The sequence below is a fragment of the Talpa occidentalis genome, unplaced genomic scaffold (genome assembly GCF_014898055.3).
Source record: "Talpa occidentalis isolate TD23 unplaced genomic scaffold, MPIMG_talOcc4v2.1 talOcc4.7, whole genome shotgun sequence".
In the NCBI taxonomy this organism is placed as follows: Eukaryota; Metazoa; Chordata; class Mammalia; order Eulipotyphla; family Talpidae; genus Talpa; species Talpa occidentalis.
In genome coordinates this window covers 126,515,616-126,528,619 of record NW_023605083.1, presented here as the reverse complement: position 1 = coordinate 126,528,619, position 13,004 = coordinate 126,515,616, and the positions used below count along the sequence as shown (strand labels likewise).

The 13,004-nt window shown below is 48.6% G+C and overlaps 1 protein-coding gene across 1 annotated transcript in view; it reads left to right on the top strand.

Moving 5' to 3' along the window:
• PRKCA (protein kinase C alpha) overlaps positions 1 to 13,004 on the top strand; it is a 339,371-nt gene that overhangs the window by 249,817 nt on the left and 76,550 nt on the right. Inside the window, exons 6-8 of the mRNA XM_037493515.2 lie at positions 10,868 to 11,024; positions 12,264 to 12,398; positions 12,628 to 12,724. Coding sequence (XP_037349412.2) covers positions 10,868 to 11,024; positions 12,264 to 12,398; positions 12,628 to 12,724 — 389 coding nt within the window. The remainder of the gene's footprint in view (positions 1 to 10,867; positions 11,025 to 12,263; positions 12,399 to 12,627; positions 12,725 to 13,004) is intronic.

Sequence of the window (13,004 nt, the reverse complement as noted above, 5' to 3'; positions counted from 1 at the left end):
GCCTCCACCTGGGACATACCCCACCTTGCCGGGCTTGTCTGTCTGCGGTTCAGATCCCTTAATCCCAGAGCCGTGCCTATCGCTAGACAGCTTGGCCACCCCCGAAACATGCAGCATGAGGGACGTTCGGTAAATCCTGTTCCGGAAACAATCTGTCGCTCCACCAGTTTCCCCATCAACATGTGCCGAGGACGTCTGGCTTCCGGCTCCCGGTACAGAACTGACTTGGAGCAACGTGGAGGAACTGGCAGCTTCTTAGGTACAGTTTCTCCTTTCGGCATCATCAGGAGGAGGCCTAAAGAAAGGACCAAAACAAACCTTGAGAACAGTGTGTTCCCCCTCGCGCACACCCAGGAGAGTGTCATCTAGAGGAAGCGTGAGGACTCGGCAGGGCTGCGATTCAGCATTGTTCTCAGCTGCCAGGGGGAGCTTCTCCTTGATCTAGCCCATCCAGCACTTGAGATGCTCCTAAGCTGAGACTTTCTCGGCAGCACAAGCCCCAAGCTCTGAAAGCACAGTTAGGTTAACCAGGAAGCAGAGGGGCCTCTCCCACCCCCCACCCGCCTCCACCAAGGCCAGCTTTTGCTGCCCAGTGCTCCTGGGTTCACATTCCTTTGAGATTCCCTGTTCTGAAGCAGCTGTTGCACAAAGAAAGCGTGGCACCCTCGATGCCTTATCATACTCACTGTTTGCACTTGTCCCGGATGCACGGAGGTATGGCGCGTGCTGGAGGTGCCTGAACATGCTGGGATTGGCAAACAGCAACGGGGCAAGGCCAGATCACTGGCTCCAGGGAGAAGGCAGAAAATCAGGTTTTTCTGGGAAAGCAACAAGCCTCAGTACAGAGGGAGATGTTGGCTGAGACAGGAGACAGCCACAGAGGACAGAGGACAACTGTGGATTCCACTTCCTCTTAGAAGATACACCATCTCTTAACCCCAGCCCAGGACTCCTTCCAGGCTTTAGGACAAGGTCAGAGTTCAAGAGGCTCAGATCAAAGCAGAGGAAGCACAGGAAGTTGATAGTCTGAACCAGGAAGTAGAGGGTCCTCCCCCACAATTCTCCCTAGACAATTCAGTGGGGGTCGGGGTGGGGTGGGGAAAGGGTGGTATTGATTCTGTTTCAGGGATCATCAGTAAACTACAGCTTGAGTGAAAGACCTGGCCCACTGCCTGTTTTTAGATAAAGTTTTATTGAAACACTTCCTGCTCACTTGTTTTCATATTGTCTTTGGCTCCTTTGGCCTGCAAAACTTAAAGTATTCATGATGTGGCCATTTGTAGAAGGAGCCAGCTACCCCTGTCCTAACAGCTGTGCTGAATAAGAGGCTGCCTGGGGAGGACTGTAGAGGCAGTGCTCAAGCCCAGGGCCACGACTCAGCTGCCCACTGGACCCCATCACTTAGCAAATGCTCGGCCTTGAGCAAAGTCTCAAGGGTCTGGGCTGTCTCGCCTGGAGCATGGACATCCCAGCCCTAATTTTACAGGAGTGTTGTGAGGATGATGTGCGTGAGTGTAGTAAGGCATGTGGAAATGTGCCCATAAATGTACCTGATCTTTTTCACGGAGATAAAACAAATACATTATAAAACTCACTCTTCTAAAGTATACAATAAGTGTGACTCTGTGTGTGTGTGTACATACATATATAGATATTATATATATGGCTGCATGATCTTGTGGATAGAATGTAATGTTTATATTTATAATGTGATATATGTATATTTACAAGGTTGTACAACCATCCTCACTTTGTAATTCCAGATCACTTTCATCACCCCCAAAAGAAACTTCTTTTTTTTTTTTTAAAGATTATTTATTTATACAAGAACCGGGGTACAGACCAGATGCACGGGAGGGTGAGAGGATTCACCAGAGACAGAGTGGGGAACAGGACAGGCAGACTGATGAAATATACTGCTGAGGGGAGCAGTAGGCGTGACAGGAGAGGTCTGCTGCGCCATGTGGGACCCTCGCCGGCCGGCCAGGATCAAACTGGTGCTGCAGAGGCTGCGGACAGCTTCACAGCTCAGCGCTCAACCGCCTGCGCCACCAGGGGAGGCCCCAAAAGAAACTTCTTAATAGACCCTGTAGTAAGCTGAATAATGACTACCCAAAAATATTTAGGACCTAACCCATGGGATCTATAAATATGACCTTATTTGAAAAAAGTTTCTTTGCCTAAGTGATAAAGTGAAGACTCTTGGGATAGGAAGATTATCTCAAATTAGGTGGGCCCTAAGTGCTATCCCAGGTGTTCTTATTTACTCTGTGATAGCATGTTAAATAAGAGATATTTAACACATGGAGGAGAAGAAAATCGGAAAAACGGCTAGAGTGATGTGACCACGAGCCAGGGAATGCCGTCAGAGGCTGGCAGAGGCAAGGAACAGCTTCTCCCCTGGAACCTCTGATTTGGGCACCTTGATTTTGGCCCTGTGGCACTGATGTTTGACTTCTGGCCTCCAGAGCTATGAGAAAATTCCTTTTCTTTTAAACCGCTGAGTTTGTAACTGTTTGTTAGTGCAGCAGCAGAAAACAAGCCCTACCTTTCCTGTTCTTTAGCTTATAATTCATGCCACCCTGCTGGCAGATGGTAGGTGAAAATTGGAGACACTTCCTAGCTTCTCACCTGAGGCAGGACGTTCAGCGACACACCCCGTAGTGGCAGCGAAGCCTGCCTCCACCAACTGCCGTTACTTGGCAGGCCCAAACTTTTTAGCGCCCAAAAACTTTTTCCTCGCTCCTCCAATCAGTTAATATCTCTTACATCAGGCTAGAGAATGCTTATTTGCCCGAACAAAAAAAAGACAGCCTCATCCTACAGACCTCTTGTGGTATGCACACATTTGATATTTTGAGCATGATCGTGGGGGAAATGAGCACTGTTTTGGATACATTAGTGCTGTTTTGTGGGAAGCCCTTTTCCTTGGTTTCAATATTTGTTCTGTGATCTTAAAAATCTCTACATCCGTGCAAATTTACCCAACTCACTTTACACCCACTGCCATCTTCTCTCTTTGCTTTCAATATGTCTTTTGTCCTAGAATTTGTATCTTAGCAGAGTGAGAGAGACCGAGCACACTCAAAGCACACGTCCCGAGTGTGAACAGGCAGCGGCTTCCCTTACGGCCTCATTGGTATTATAACCACTGATGCTCTCAGGATCTGTCTCACCAACATCGTGGTCTCACTTGGCTCGAGTACCAACTCATTGGTTCTTAGGCAGAGTCAGTACTTTCCAGAGGCCCGGCTGTAGAGACCAAAATTTAGAATTTTCACCCCCAAAATTATATTCACACCTCTCAAGTGGGTGCTATAGCCCCCTCAGCCAACTAACTCCAAGGCACCAAAACAAAGTACGATACACACGTCACCTTCCTTCCACTCACCCCCAGGCACAGCCACAGCTCAGCCCAGTCTCCCTCCTCCCAGTGGAAGACTGTGGGGTCTTGTCCCCTCCTCCTTATCCCCCATTTGCTTCTAGCTCAGGCCAATTTTACTGACTAGAACATAGACCTTGTTTTACTCAAGTCATTCTTTTTCCCATAACAAGCAAAAGTCAGATTTGCTACAGTCACATGCTAATCCCGGTCTGGCCACCTGTGAGCAAGCAGGTGCTAACACCTCTCTCTCAAGGCACCCCATTAGCACATGGGCTTGAGAATAGCATCTGCTGGTGGTGAGGAGTTTAAAACTGTGCCTGCCCACATAGTACTCTTTCTAGATATGCTGTCCCTCCCTGACTGCCACCACTGCCACCTTCACCATCATGATCATTAGCTTCCTGAGTACTAAGGTCGGGGACCTGCCATAACCTCGGTGCTCATGGTCCAAATCAGCTGTCCTCAAAGGAGGAGCGAGCGACCACATCCACACACCCACCTCTGCCTCCTCTCTAAAGGTAAACCTCTTAGAAATAAATAGCCCAGCACGTTTCTCTGGCATTACATTTCTACTCAAGTGTTTTTATCATGTTTTTATCAGAAATTCAATTGCAACAACATGGGTAGAACTGGAGAGGATAATACTGAGCGAAGTAAGTCAGAAGGAGAAAGGCAAAGTATAGAGAATTGAAACAAAGGGACAGACAAAGCCAAAGCAGTAACAAATCTTTGACATCTGATTGCAAATCCAAGGTGACCAAAAAGGGAGGTGGTGGGATGGGAGTGGCAGAGAGAGGAGACCCAGCGGGTCACGGCACATGGCAGGTGTGGTATGAAAACATACATCTGCAGAGATTTGAACCTGTGACCCCTAAAACAAATACAATGATGTAAACCATTTTTAACTCAATAAACATAATTGGAGGGAGGGAACAAAAAAACGTAGGGGTCTAAAGCTCTTTGGAAGAAAGTTCCATGGGTGTCCAATAACGATCACAATGAATTCTCAGGGCTTGCTGCCTCTGGGGGCTCCATCACGGCTGCCTGTGAAATGGCACAAGGTCCTCTCATCCACAGACCCCAAAGCCCTCCCTATTTTCTGCATTTGCCCATCCCCCTGTGTTTTTGCATTCACTTTTCTTTGGCTGCTGTTAACTTCAAACAAAGAAGAGTCTGTTTTGTTTTTTGTTTTTTTTCTGTAGAATCAGAAATCATTTCTGCTCGCGGTGTGGGTTAGGCCTGTAGAATGTTGTTTACCCTTGCTTTTGCTGGGGTGCAAGGAGAGAGGTGGGAGGGGTCGCTGGGTCAGCACACACAGAACTTTTGCAGCAAGCCCCTGTTTTGAACCTTTGTCTTTGTAGTTGAACAAGGGTGCTCTTAGAGGCGGACACCAGACAGTAAAAATTAAGAATTGTTTGCTAAAGCAAAACAGCTCATTTGAAGGGCCATGTTGTCCTTGAATTTGGAGGCATTTGACTTTCTCTTCTGTCACCCAAAGATCCCTGTGCAGAGAGCAACTCTGTGATGGGTGGGGCTGCTGTGGGTCCAGGAAGGCAAGTCCAGTCTACAAGCAAAGAAGGAGCTACAGCTGCATCCTCAACAAGCTCTTAGTTTGTGTCCCAGCTGATTCCTTTGGGGACTCCTTGTACCATGTACCCAGCCAGGGTGCCCTAAGGCAAGCTCAGAATGGGGTTAAAACTCCACAGGGAGACAGGGAGGTGGGATCAGGGGGAGACAGCACTGGTTCTGCAGCACTTATTCAACTGTTTTTTGTTAGGTGGTGAAGCTCACAGGTGTTGTTTTGTTACACTTAAAATTTATGCTGCATGTATTTCGGCATCAGGAGACAATCTGGACCATTCTCTAAATGGATCCAGGATTGCATTAAAAATAGTTTTTTAATACTCAGCTATTTTGTAACAACTGGATTTTGCCTCTTAAACTCTAGACTAACACTGAGGTCTGGAAATTCCAGTCCTTTATGAGCAGTCCCTTTACTATACTTGGTTTCTTTACCCTGAGAAAAGAGCCCTGGCCCCTAGAGTGGATAGGAGGACTAGATGATCGTGATGGTGGTGGTGGTGATGATGGTGGCGATGATGGTGATGATGGTGACTGTGGTGGTGATGATGGTGGTGATGGTAATGGTGGTAGTGGTAGTGGTAGTGGTGATGATGGTGGTGATAACCATAATGATAACCATAGCAAACACTTAACAATATGGCCATTAGTAATAGCAGCAAATACTATGGACCGTTTGTTCCGTTTCCTCTCTTGTACAAATATTGACTCCTTTAATCTCTGCAACAACCCTGTGAGGTAGACACTGTTTTGTTCCTGTTTTACAGAGGAGCAAACTGAGAAGTTGGGTAACTTGCCCAAAGTCATACAGCTGTAAGCAACAGAGCCAGGATTCAACCCCAGCTACTCACATGAAGTCATAGTGCCCCCCTGAGGGAAGTCAGCCACCACCTGCAGCCCTGTCCAAGCAGGGGGAGCCTGGCTTCCTGCCATACAGCCACTGGCTATAAGGTTTTGTGGGTATAGCTTGCCTCTCCCTGGAAAAGCACCACAGGGGCCCCTTCCTATCTGCCTACCTGCGTCACCCCTCCACTACCCCTCCCCCAAGCATGCCCCTGACAGAGTGCCCAGCTTCACAACTAAGTGTTGACTATTCCATCAACTCTGGGCACTTCTGATGTCAGTGCCCATCCAGCTAAGGCTGTCCAGTCCTCTGAGCCCGTGACCAGACAGCCCACGTGCCTAAACACTTATTCAGAGCTTACAGGTCCTGAGCTCACCTGCCCAGGTGTATCAGGTATCTCCATGGCACCGTGGAGGCATTTCTCAAATGTTCATAATCTTATTTGAATGGATTTTGTCCAGAAATGATATCTTACATGATCAGGAATTTACATAACCTTATGACTCCAAGATGGTTCTTCTCAACCCTGGGCTGGAAGGCTGATCCATTTCAGAACAGGCATCTTGAGCTAAAAGATGGTAATTTAATTAGGATTTTATGTTTCTATTCAAGTTTGGGAAGACTTGACTCTGAAACGGCCAGTGCCGTGGCAATGTCTGGAGCAGATGCGCTCTTCTCTCAGAGGCTGCCGAACTGCTAATGAGGTGGGAGGGGAAAGCTTCCCCGCTGAGCGTGTCCCACATGGGGCTCTGAGCCCTTTGACAGGCCCCGGGAGCACAGCTAGTGCTGCTGCAGAGGGACAAGGGAGATCTGTCACCCTGGAACTGTTTTAGAAACCATCTACTTTCAGAACTTTGGATGGCACCATAGAACTTTACCCAGCAGAGCCTCATTCTCAGTGGTTTATCAAAGTTTGCATGATTTGTTTTCCTTAACAAATCTTAATTCTGTGGATTCAAAGAGTTTGGCTCTTGTATAAGATGAGAGACAAAAAACAAGGCTTGGGGACTGTGTGGGGCCTGTTCTCAGACCTACTGGCCCCCGAGATTGTGGGGCATTCATTACCCTCGATTCCTCAGAATTGCCATTCTATTTGACCTACTCCCCACCTGTGGGATGGGGCCCCCTGGTGGGCTGAGACTTTGGGTTGTATTTGACACGGTTTCTGAAGGTACCATGGTTTCTGAAGTACCAGTCCTGAAGGTACTGTCTGAATTTAAAAACCATTAAATGACATGGTGAGAAAGATGTTCCCTTTCCAGTTTTCTTTCTATCTTGGTTTTTAAAACTGAGAAAGACTCTCTCCGGGCGAGGAATGTCCTTAACACTCTAACACCTGTTAATATTCCCCTTTGAAACTAAGAGCAGCTGCAGGCAACTGCATCAGCCAGAAGCAGGGATACTCTTAGCTTCCCTGCAATCAATTATATGGCCATTTCCTGTTTATGGTAGACAGCCTTGCTTTTCATTTACCAGTGTGGTCCGTTCCCTTTGTAACTTTGGTGTGAGTGTGTTTTGCTTTGTTTATGTGAATAATTAGTCTGAGTTCTCAAGTGATGCAGGTCCAGGGGTCACACCTTGAAAATGACTGTCAGGTGCAGCGCACCTGGGAAGCTTAAAGGCGTTCATAATGCCTGCGCCTTAACACACACCAATTGATCAGACTCTGAGGGTGCAACCCGGGCACCCGCCTTTGACTAAAATACCCCTGGAGTTTGCAGTGCACAGCTGAGGTGGAGAACTCAGCTGATCTGGCATACTTGAGATCCAGCCAGGGACCTGTTGTCACCCACCTGTGACCCATACCTGGATTGCATTTCCCCTTCTCTCCCTCTCCCCTCCTCCACTCCCCCAGCTCTTTTCTCTTAGCTCCTGCTCCCCCAGCCTCCCTGTGCCTACTCCTGCTGTGAGACCCTCCAGCACTGCCTCTTAATTTTAAGACATTGCTGGTACCACACATGGTTGCAAGCGGCTAGAACTTTCCACATCGTACATTTCTTCATGGCATTTGCTTTCTAATTCATAAGCTGTTAGTCCAGTTTCTGAACAACCTCCAGTAACCTGTATTAACGACAATAATAGCAGTCATTATTGGCTCTCTCGGTCTACCTGCCTCTGTTCTAAATCCTACATGTGTGAACCTCTCTAATCCCCACGCAATCCTAAGAGAAAGATATAATTTTCCAGATGAAGAAACCGAGGCACAGGGAGGTTAATAGCTTACCTAGGGTTATACAATCACAGATTGACAGGGCCAGATTTCAAATGCAGGCAGCCTGGCCCAGAACCCACTTTCAGAGCAGATGGGCCCAGAGTGGCTGCTCCCAGCCCTGATTCAGGTGTCCCTGGCCCCACCACGAGCCACACCAGGCCGGCTGTTAGCTGCTGCCATCAGAAATTGAAATTCAGGCCCTCTATCTGCTTCAGTGACCTCTGGAATTGATAATTCTTTTTATTTTCAACTTAAATGATAGCATCACAGCAAGAAGCCCACAGCTTTAAATCCCATCAAGATTTTAACTCATCACCATTCCAAAGAGGTCAGCCTGAAACGATTTTGTGTGTGCAGGCCGCCAGGACTGGAAATTGAGGCTGGAGGAGCCATCGCCCACAGTTCGGTCTGCGGTGGGTGAACCCTCGGCAGCCTCGATGCTTCTTCATTAGTTTGCCTGGAACGTGGCCTTGGTGTCAGACATTCCAGGTTTTTTTCTGCCCTTTAAAAAGAATCTGATTCCCATCCCAGTGCTTAATTGGAGAGAGACCTTCGGTCCTTTCCTGTTGCTTGTGGTTGAGCATTTTTATGCTCAAAATTTTCATTTGATGAAACTCGGTCGCTGCCCTAGGAGACTTGGCCTGCATTGCATTAAAAACCTGCAGGAGCTTGCAGGGGTTCCGGGGTGGCAGGGCCCCTGGAGACCTCCTACCTCCCTGGAGAGTCTGAAATTGTTGTACTAGGGGTGAGTCCCTAACACTGCCTGGGCCGTAGTGGACCCTCACATCATGTTAGCCTTTTTTCCCCCTGCCTTTTCCAAGCTGCCAATAGTATAAGGCATTTTATATACATCACTCCATTTACTTCTCCCAGTAGCACATGCCACTGGAAATATGTTCTGTTCATTTTTCTTCCTGAAGAGACAGAGGCCCAAGAGCAAGTTTCCAGGGGCTTGGGCTCCGTGGTGGAGGAGGCAGGGTCTGAAGGCAGGTGGCCGAGCTGTCAAGCTGTGTGTTTAGGGCACCCACTCCCAGCTGCAGGAGGTAGGAAACATCCTTAGAAGGCAGAAGTGGAGCACAAGGACCAGATATGTGGCTTCCCGGTGGCGGGTGGGCTGGCTGGTGCCTCCTCAGACCACTGCAGTGGCCCCGTGTCGCTTTCTGCCTGAGGCTTCCAGGCAGGGTGGCTGCAAGGCTGTGGCCTGGCAGACTCGGCACTCGGTGTGACCCCGGGCTAGTGTGGACAGTGCCTGTGACTTCTGCTCTTAGGGCACACCCTTTCATCTCTGCCCAAGACCCAACATTTGAGCATGCGTCCCTCCCCTACTCTGTCCCTGCTCTTACCAGCTCCAGACCTAAAATTCTCCTGATGTCCTTATTTAACAATCCAGCTGCACTAACAGCCAGAGCCGTGGCTCCCAGCTTTCTAGTACAGCAGAAGCACCTGGAGGCCTGGCAAGCCCAGACCCCTGTTCCCCCCCCCACCCCCCAGTTCTCCAGCTGCTGATCCAGGGACACCTCATGGGAGCCCGGGGACAGAGAACGCTGCCCCAGCTAGATGTGTACCGCGGTCTGACTAATGAGGCTCCCTGATGATGGAAAATCTGAGCCATGTTGGGGGAAGTGGTAAGGAAGATACGGGGGGGGCCTCCCCTGGTGGCACAGCGGTTAAGCGCTGGGCTGTGATGCTGCCCTCAGCCTCTGCAATGCTGGTTCGATCCCTGGCCCCCGGTGAGGGTTCCACATGGCACGCAGACCTCTCCTGCCGCCCCCACTGCTCCCCTCAGCAGTGTGCTTTGTCAGTCCGCCTGTTCTGCTCCCCGCTCTGGCTCTGGTGATTTCTCTCTCCTTCCCACGCTTCTGACTGTACCCAGTGCTTGTATAAATAAATAAATCTTTAAAAAAAAAAAAAAAAAAAAAGGAAGATAGAGGGCCCAGCACACTGGGCCTTTGTCCCTTTCCAGCGTTCTAGAGAATGGCGGGTTTTAGCAACTCCACAGTGGCTTCGGCCATGCCCACTGGAATAAGCCTCTGCCAGGGTGCCCCTGAGCACACCTCCCCTGAGGATGGAAAGGCCTTTGGATCCCCACGTGAGCACTCCTCAGTCTAGAATGTGCTTTGGAGCCCCCTGGAGTCGCGAGACGGTGGGGATTCCACCTGGGGTGCAGCCTTTCCCCTGCGCACACACTGGGTGGCCAAGCCATGGCAGGCCAGTGTTTGCCCGATGATGGAATCACTTGGGGCACTTACAGAATAACAATACTTGAGCTACCCCCTTCAGAGCTTCTAATTCAGGGATTTTCAAACCCCCTTTCCAAGTGATTCCAATGTACAGACAGCTGGAAATCACTCATCTTTACAAAGGTGACAGATGGAACGCTAGCCGAGTGGCCTGAGGGGTGCTGGCCAGGCCACCCCCACAGAGAAGCCAGCCTGGGCACCTCACACTAGTAAGCGCTCAAGTGTATGATGTCGTGGATGAGCCTGGCTGGCTACTTAGGGCAGGGCTGGAGAAAGCCAGCAACCCCAGAACTCCAGGATATGCGGTTCTACTTAACCAATTCTGGGCCGGGACCCAGGTTTCTGCATTTCCAACAGGCATCCAAATGTCAGCAGCAATGCCGAGACTCATGGTTGGACCACAAGGGCCCACACAGTGCCCCTCATCTCTGCAAGGGTGGCCATGCATAGCCGTCTCAAGCTGAGGGTCAGAGGCTTTGGGTCCTCATCAACCCTAAAACACCATCTTGAAGTCTCTCTACTCCAGCCTGGTACTGAAGAGGACCCTGGGCATTCCCGGTCAGTTTCCTAGTAACATTTTTTCTCTCTTCCTTCTCTCTCCACAGTACGAGATGCAAAAAATCTAATCCCTATGGATCCAAATGGACTTTCAGATCCTTATGTGAAGCTGAAACTTATTCCTGATCCCAAAAATGAAAGTAAACAGAAAACCAAAACCATCCGCTCCACACTCAACCCCCAGTGGAATGAGTCTTTTACATTGTAAGTGGTGTCTCCTCTTCCTTGTCTTCTTGCCAGCTCTCTTCCCTGCACACACAAGACTGCCCCCTCATTGTTAGCGACATCGGGCCGGGTTTGTTAGACACCCTCAAGAACTGCCTCATTTGTGACCACCCCAGACTGCTGCTCAGGAGGCCATGTTTGCCCACTGTGTGATGGACATTACTGTCCATCTTAGCTGACCAGCACCTACATCATACCAGCCCCCAATGAATATCAACACCTACTCTGAACAAAAATGATCTTATGCTAAAATGATATAAAAGTGTATAAAATGTGTCCCACCTCTTCATGGGTTCTTTTGAAGGTTAGAGGATGGAATGAGGTCAGAATTTAAATAATTTTTAAAATACAGAGTAAGTGAGTAACACGGACAGTGGCTGTTGCCACTGAAATGGAAGATCATCCACATCTTTAATCAGGGAAGACTTCCTGGGGGAGATAGCATTTACAGCGGACCTTGAAGGAGTGCCTGCCAGGATTTTGGAGGTAGAGATGGTAGAAGGGAAAGATGGGAGGAGGGAAAGGCGTGAATATGTCAAGGGTAAGAAGACACCGACAGCAGCAAAGCACAAGCAAGTGGTCCTCTATTTAGACTAGAACATAGAAGGCAATCAGAAATGTCACTGTGTATTGTATGGAACAGAAGCCAGAAAGTTTTGCCCTGCAAAGACTAAATAGTAAATATTTTAGACTTTTTGGGTCATATAGCCTTTATGGCAGGTATACAGCTCTTTTCATCTAGAGTGAAAGCAGCTGTGGACAACATGTAAACAAATGTTTACATGGCTGTTTTCCAATAAAACTTTATTTAAAAAAACAAGTTGTGGGCCAAATTTGGCATATGCATCATAGTTTACTAATCCCTGATCTAGAGTTTGGTTGCCAGGCACCTAGTACTTTGTTGGCAACAGGGAACCACAGGAAGAAAATTGAATGCGGCCATGTGTGACTTTAACACTGTGTCAGCCAACCACATACTGCGTAGATGACAGTGGTCTCCTTAGGCCCTTCCGTGTAGCCTAGGTGTGTAGAGAGCCACCCCATCTAGGTTTGCTATTACATTCACACAACGAAATGACCTAACGACATTTCTCAGAATGCAGCCTAATTATTAAGCAATGCAGGGCTTGTACTCTATCTCAGACTGGAGTGTGAGCACATAGTATGTCCCAAGTAACTGTGATCAAGATAATCTGGCATGTGTGTGTTCTTTTGTAGCAAATTGAAACCTTCAGATAAAGACCGACGACTGTCTGTAGAAATCTGGGACTGGGATAGAACAACAAGGAATGACTTCATGGGCTCCCTCTCGTTCGGCGTGTCAGAGCTGATGAAGATGCCCGCCAGTGGATGGTAAGAAAGCCCCTGGAGTTTGAATATGTCTGTGTCAACCAAGGGAAAATGGTTTCAAGACAGCAGAGCATTTAGAGATTTGGAAAACAAGCCAGTTCAGGTCTGCAGTGGCTGTTGCAATGTAATCTGGCCACAGCCTCCCCATGGGACATGTTTCTGGAACAGCGGATCTAGAGGTTGAAGGAGAGGAGTGGCTGGCCCCTAACTCTTCTCTCCATGTCTCTGAAAGGTACAAGTTGCTTAACCAAGAAGAAGGTGAGTACTACAATGTACCCATTCCAGAAGGGGATGAAGAAGGAAACGTGGAGCTCAGACAGAAATTTGAGGTGAGGCTCCCTATTACTGGAAATGTAGCAAGGACCAGATTTTTGTGGGCACTCTGCTGAAAGGCAAGAAGGAGCTCAAGCCTTCATCTTTTTCTTTCTTTAAAAAACATAAACATGGCATCCTTCCCACCCTTTGCAAGCTGTTGGCATCCTACATCTATCACCGTTACAGGGTGGAAATTGTAAGCATCCCAGAAATGAGCATGGTCAATTCTGCTTAAGAAATTGGTTTCCGCCTCCCCGGTGGCGCAGCAGTAGAGCACTGGGTTGCTAAGCTGCC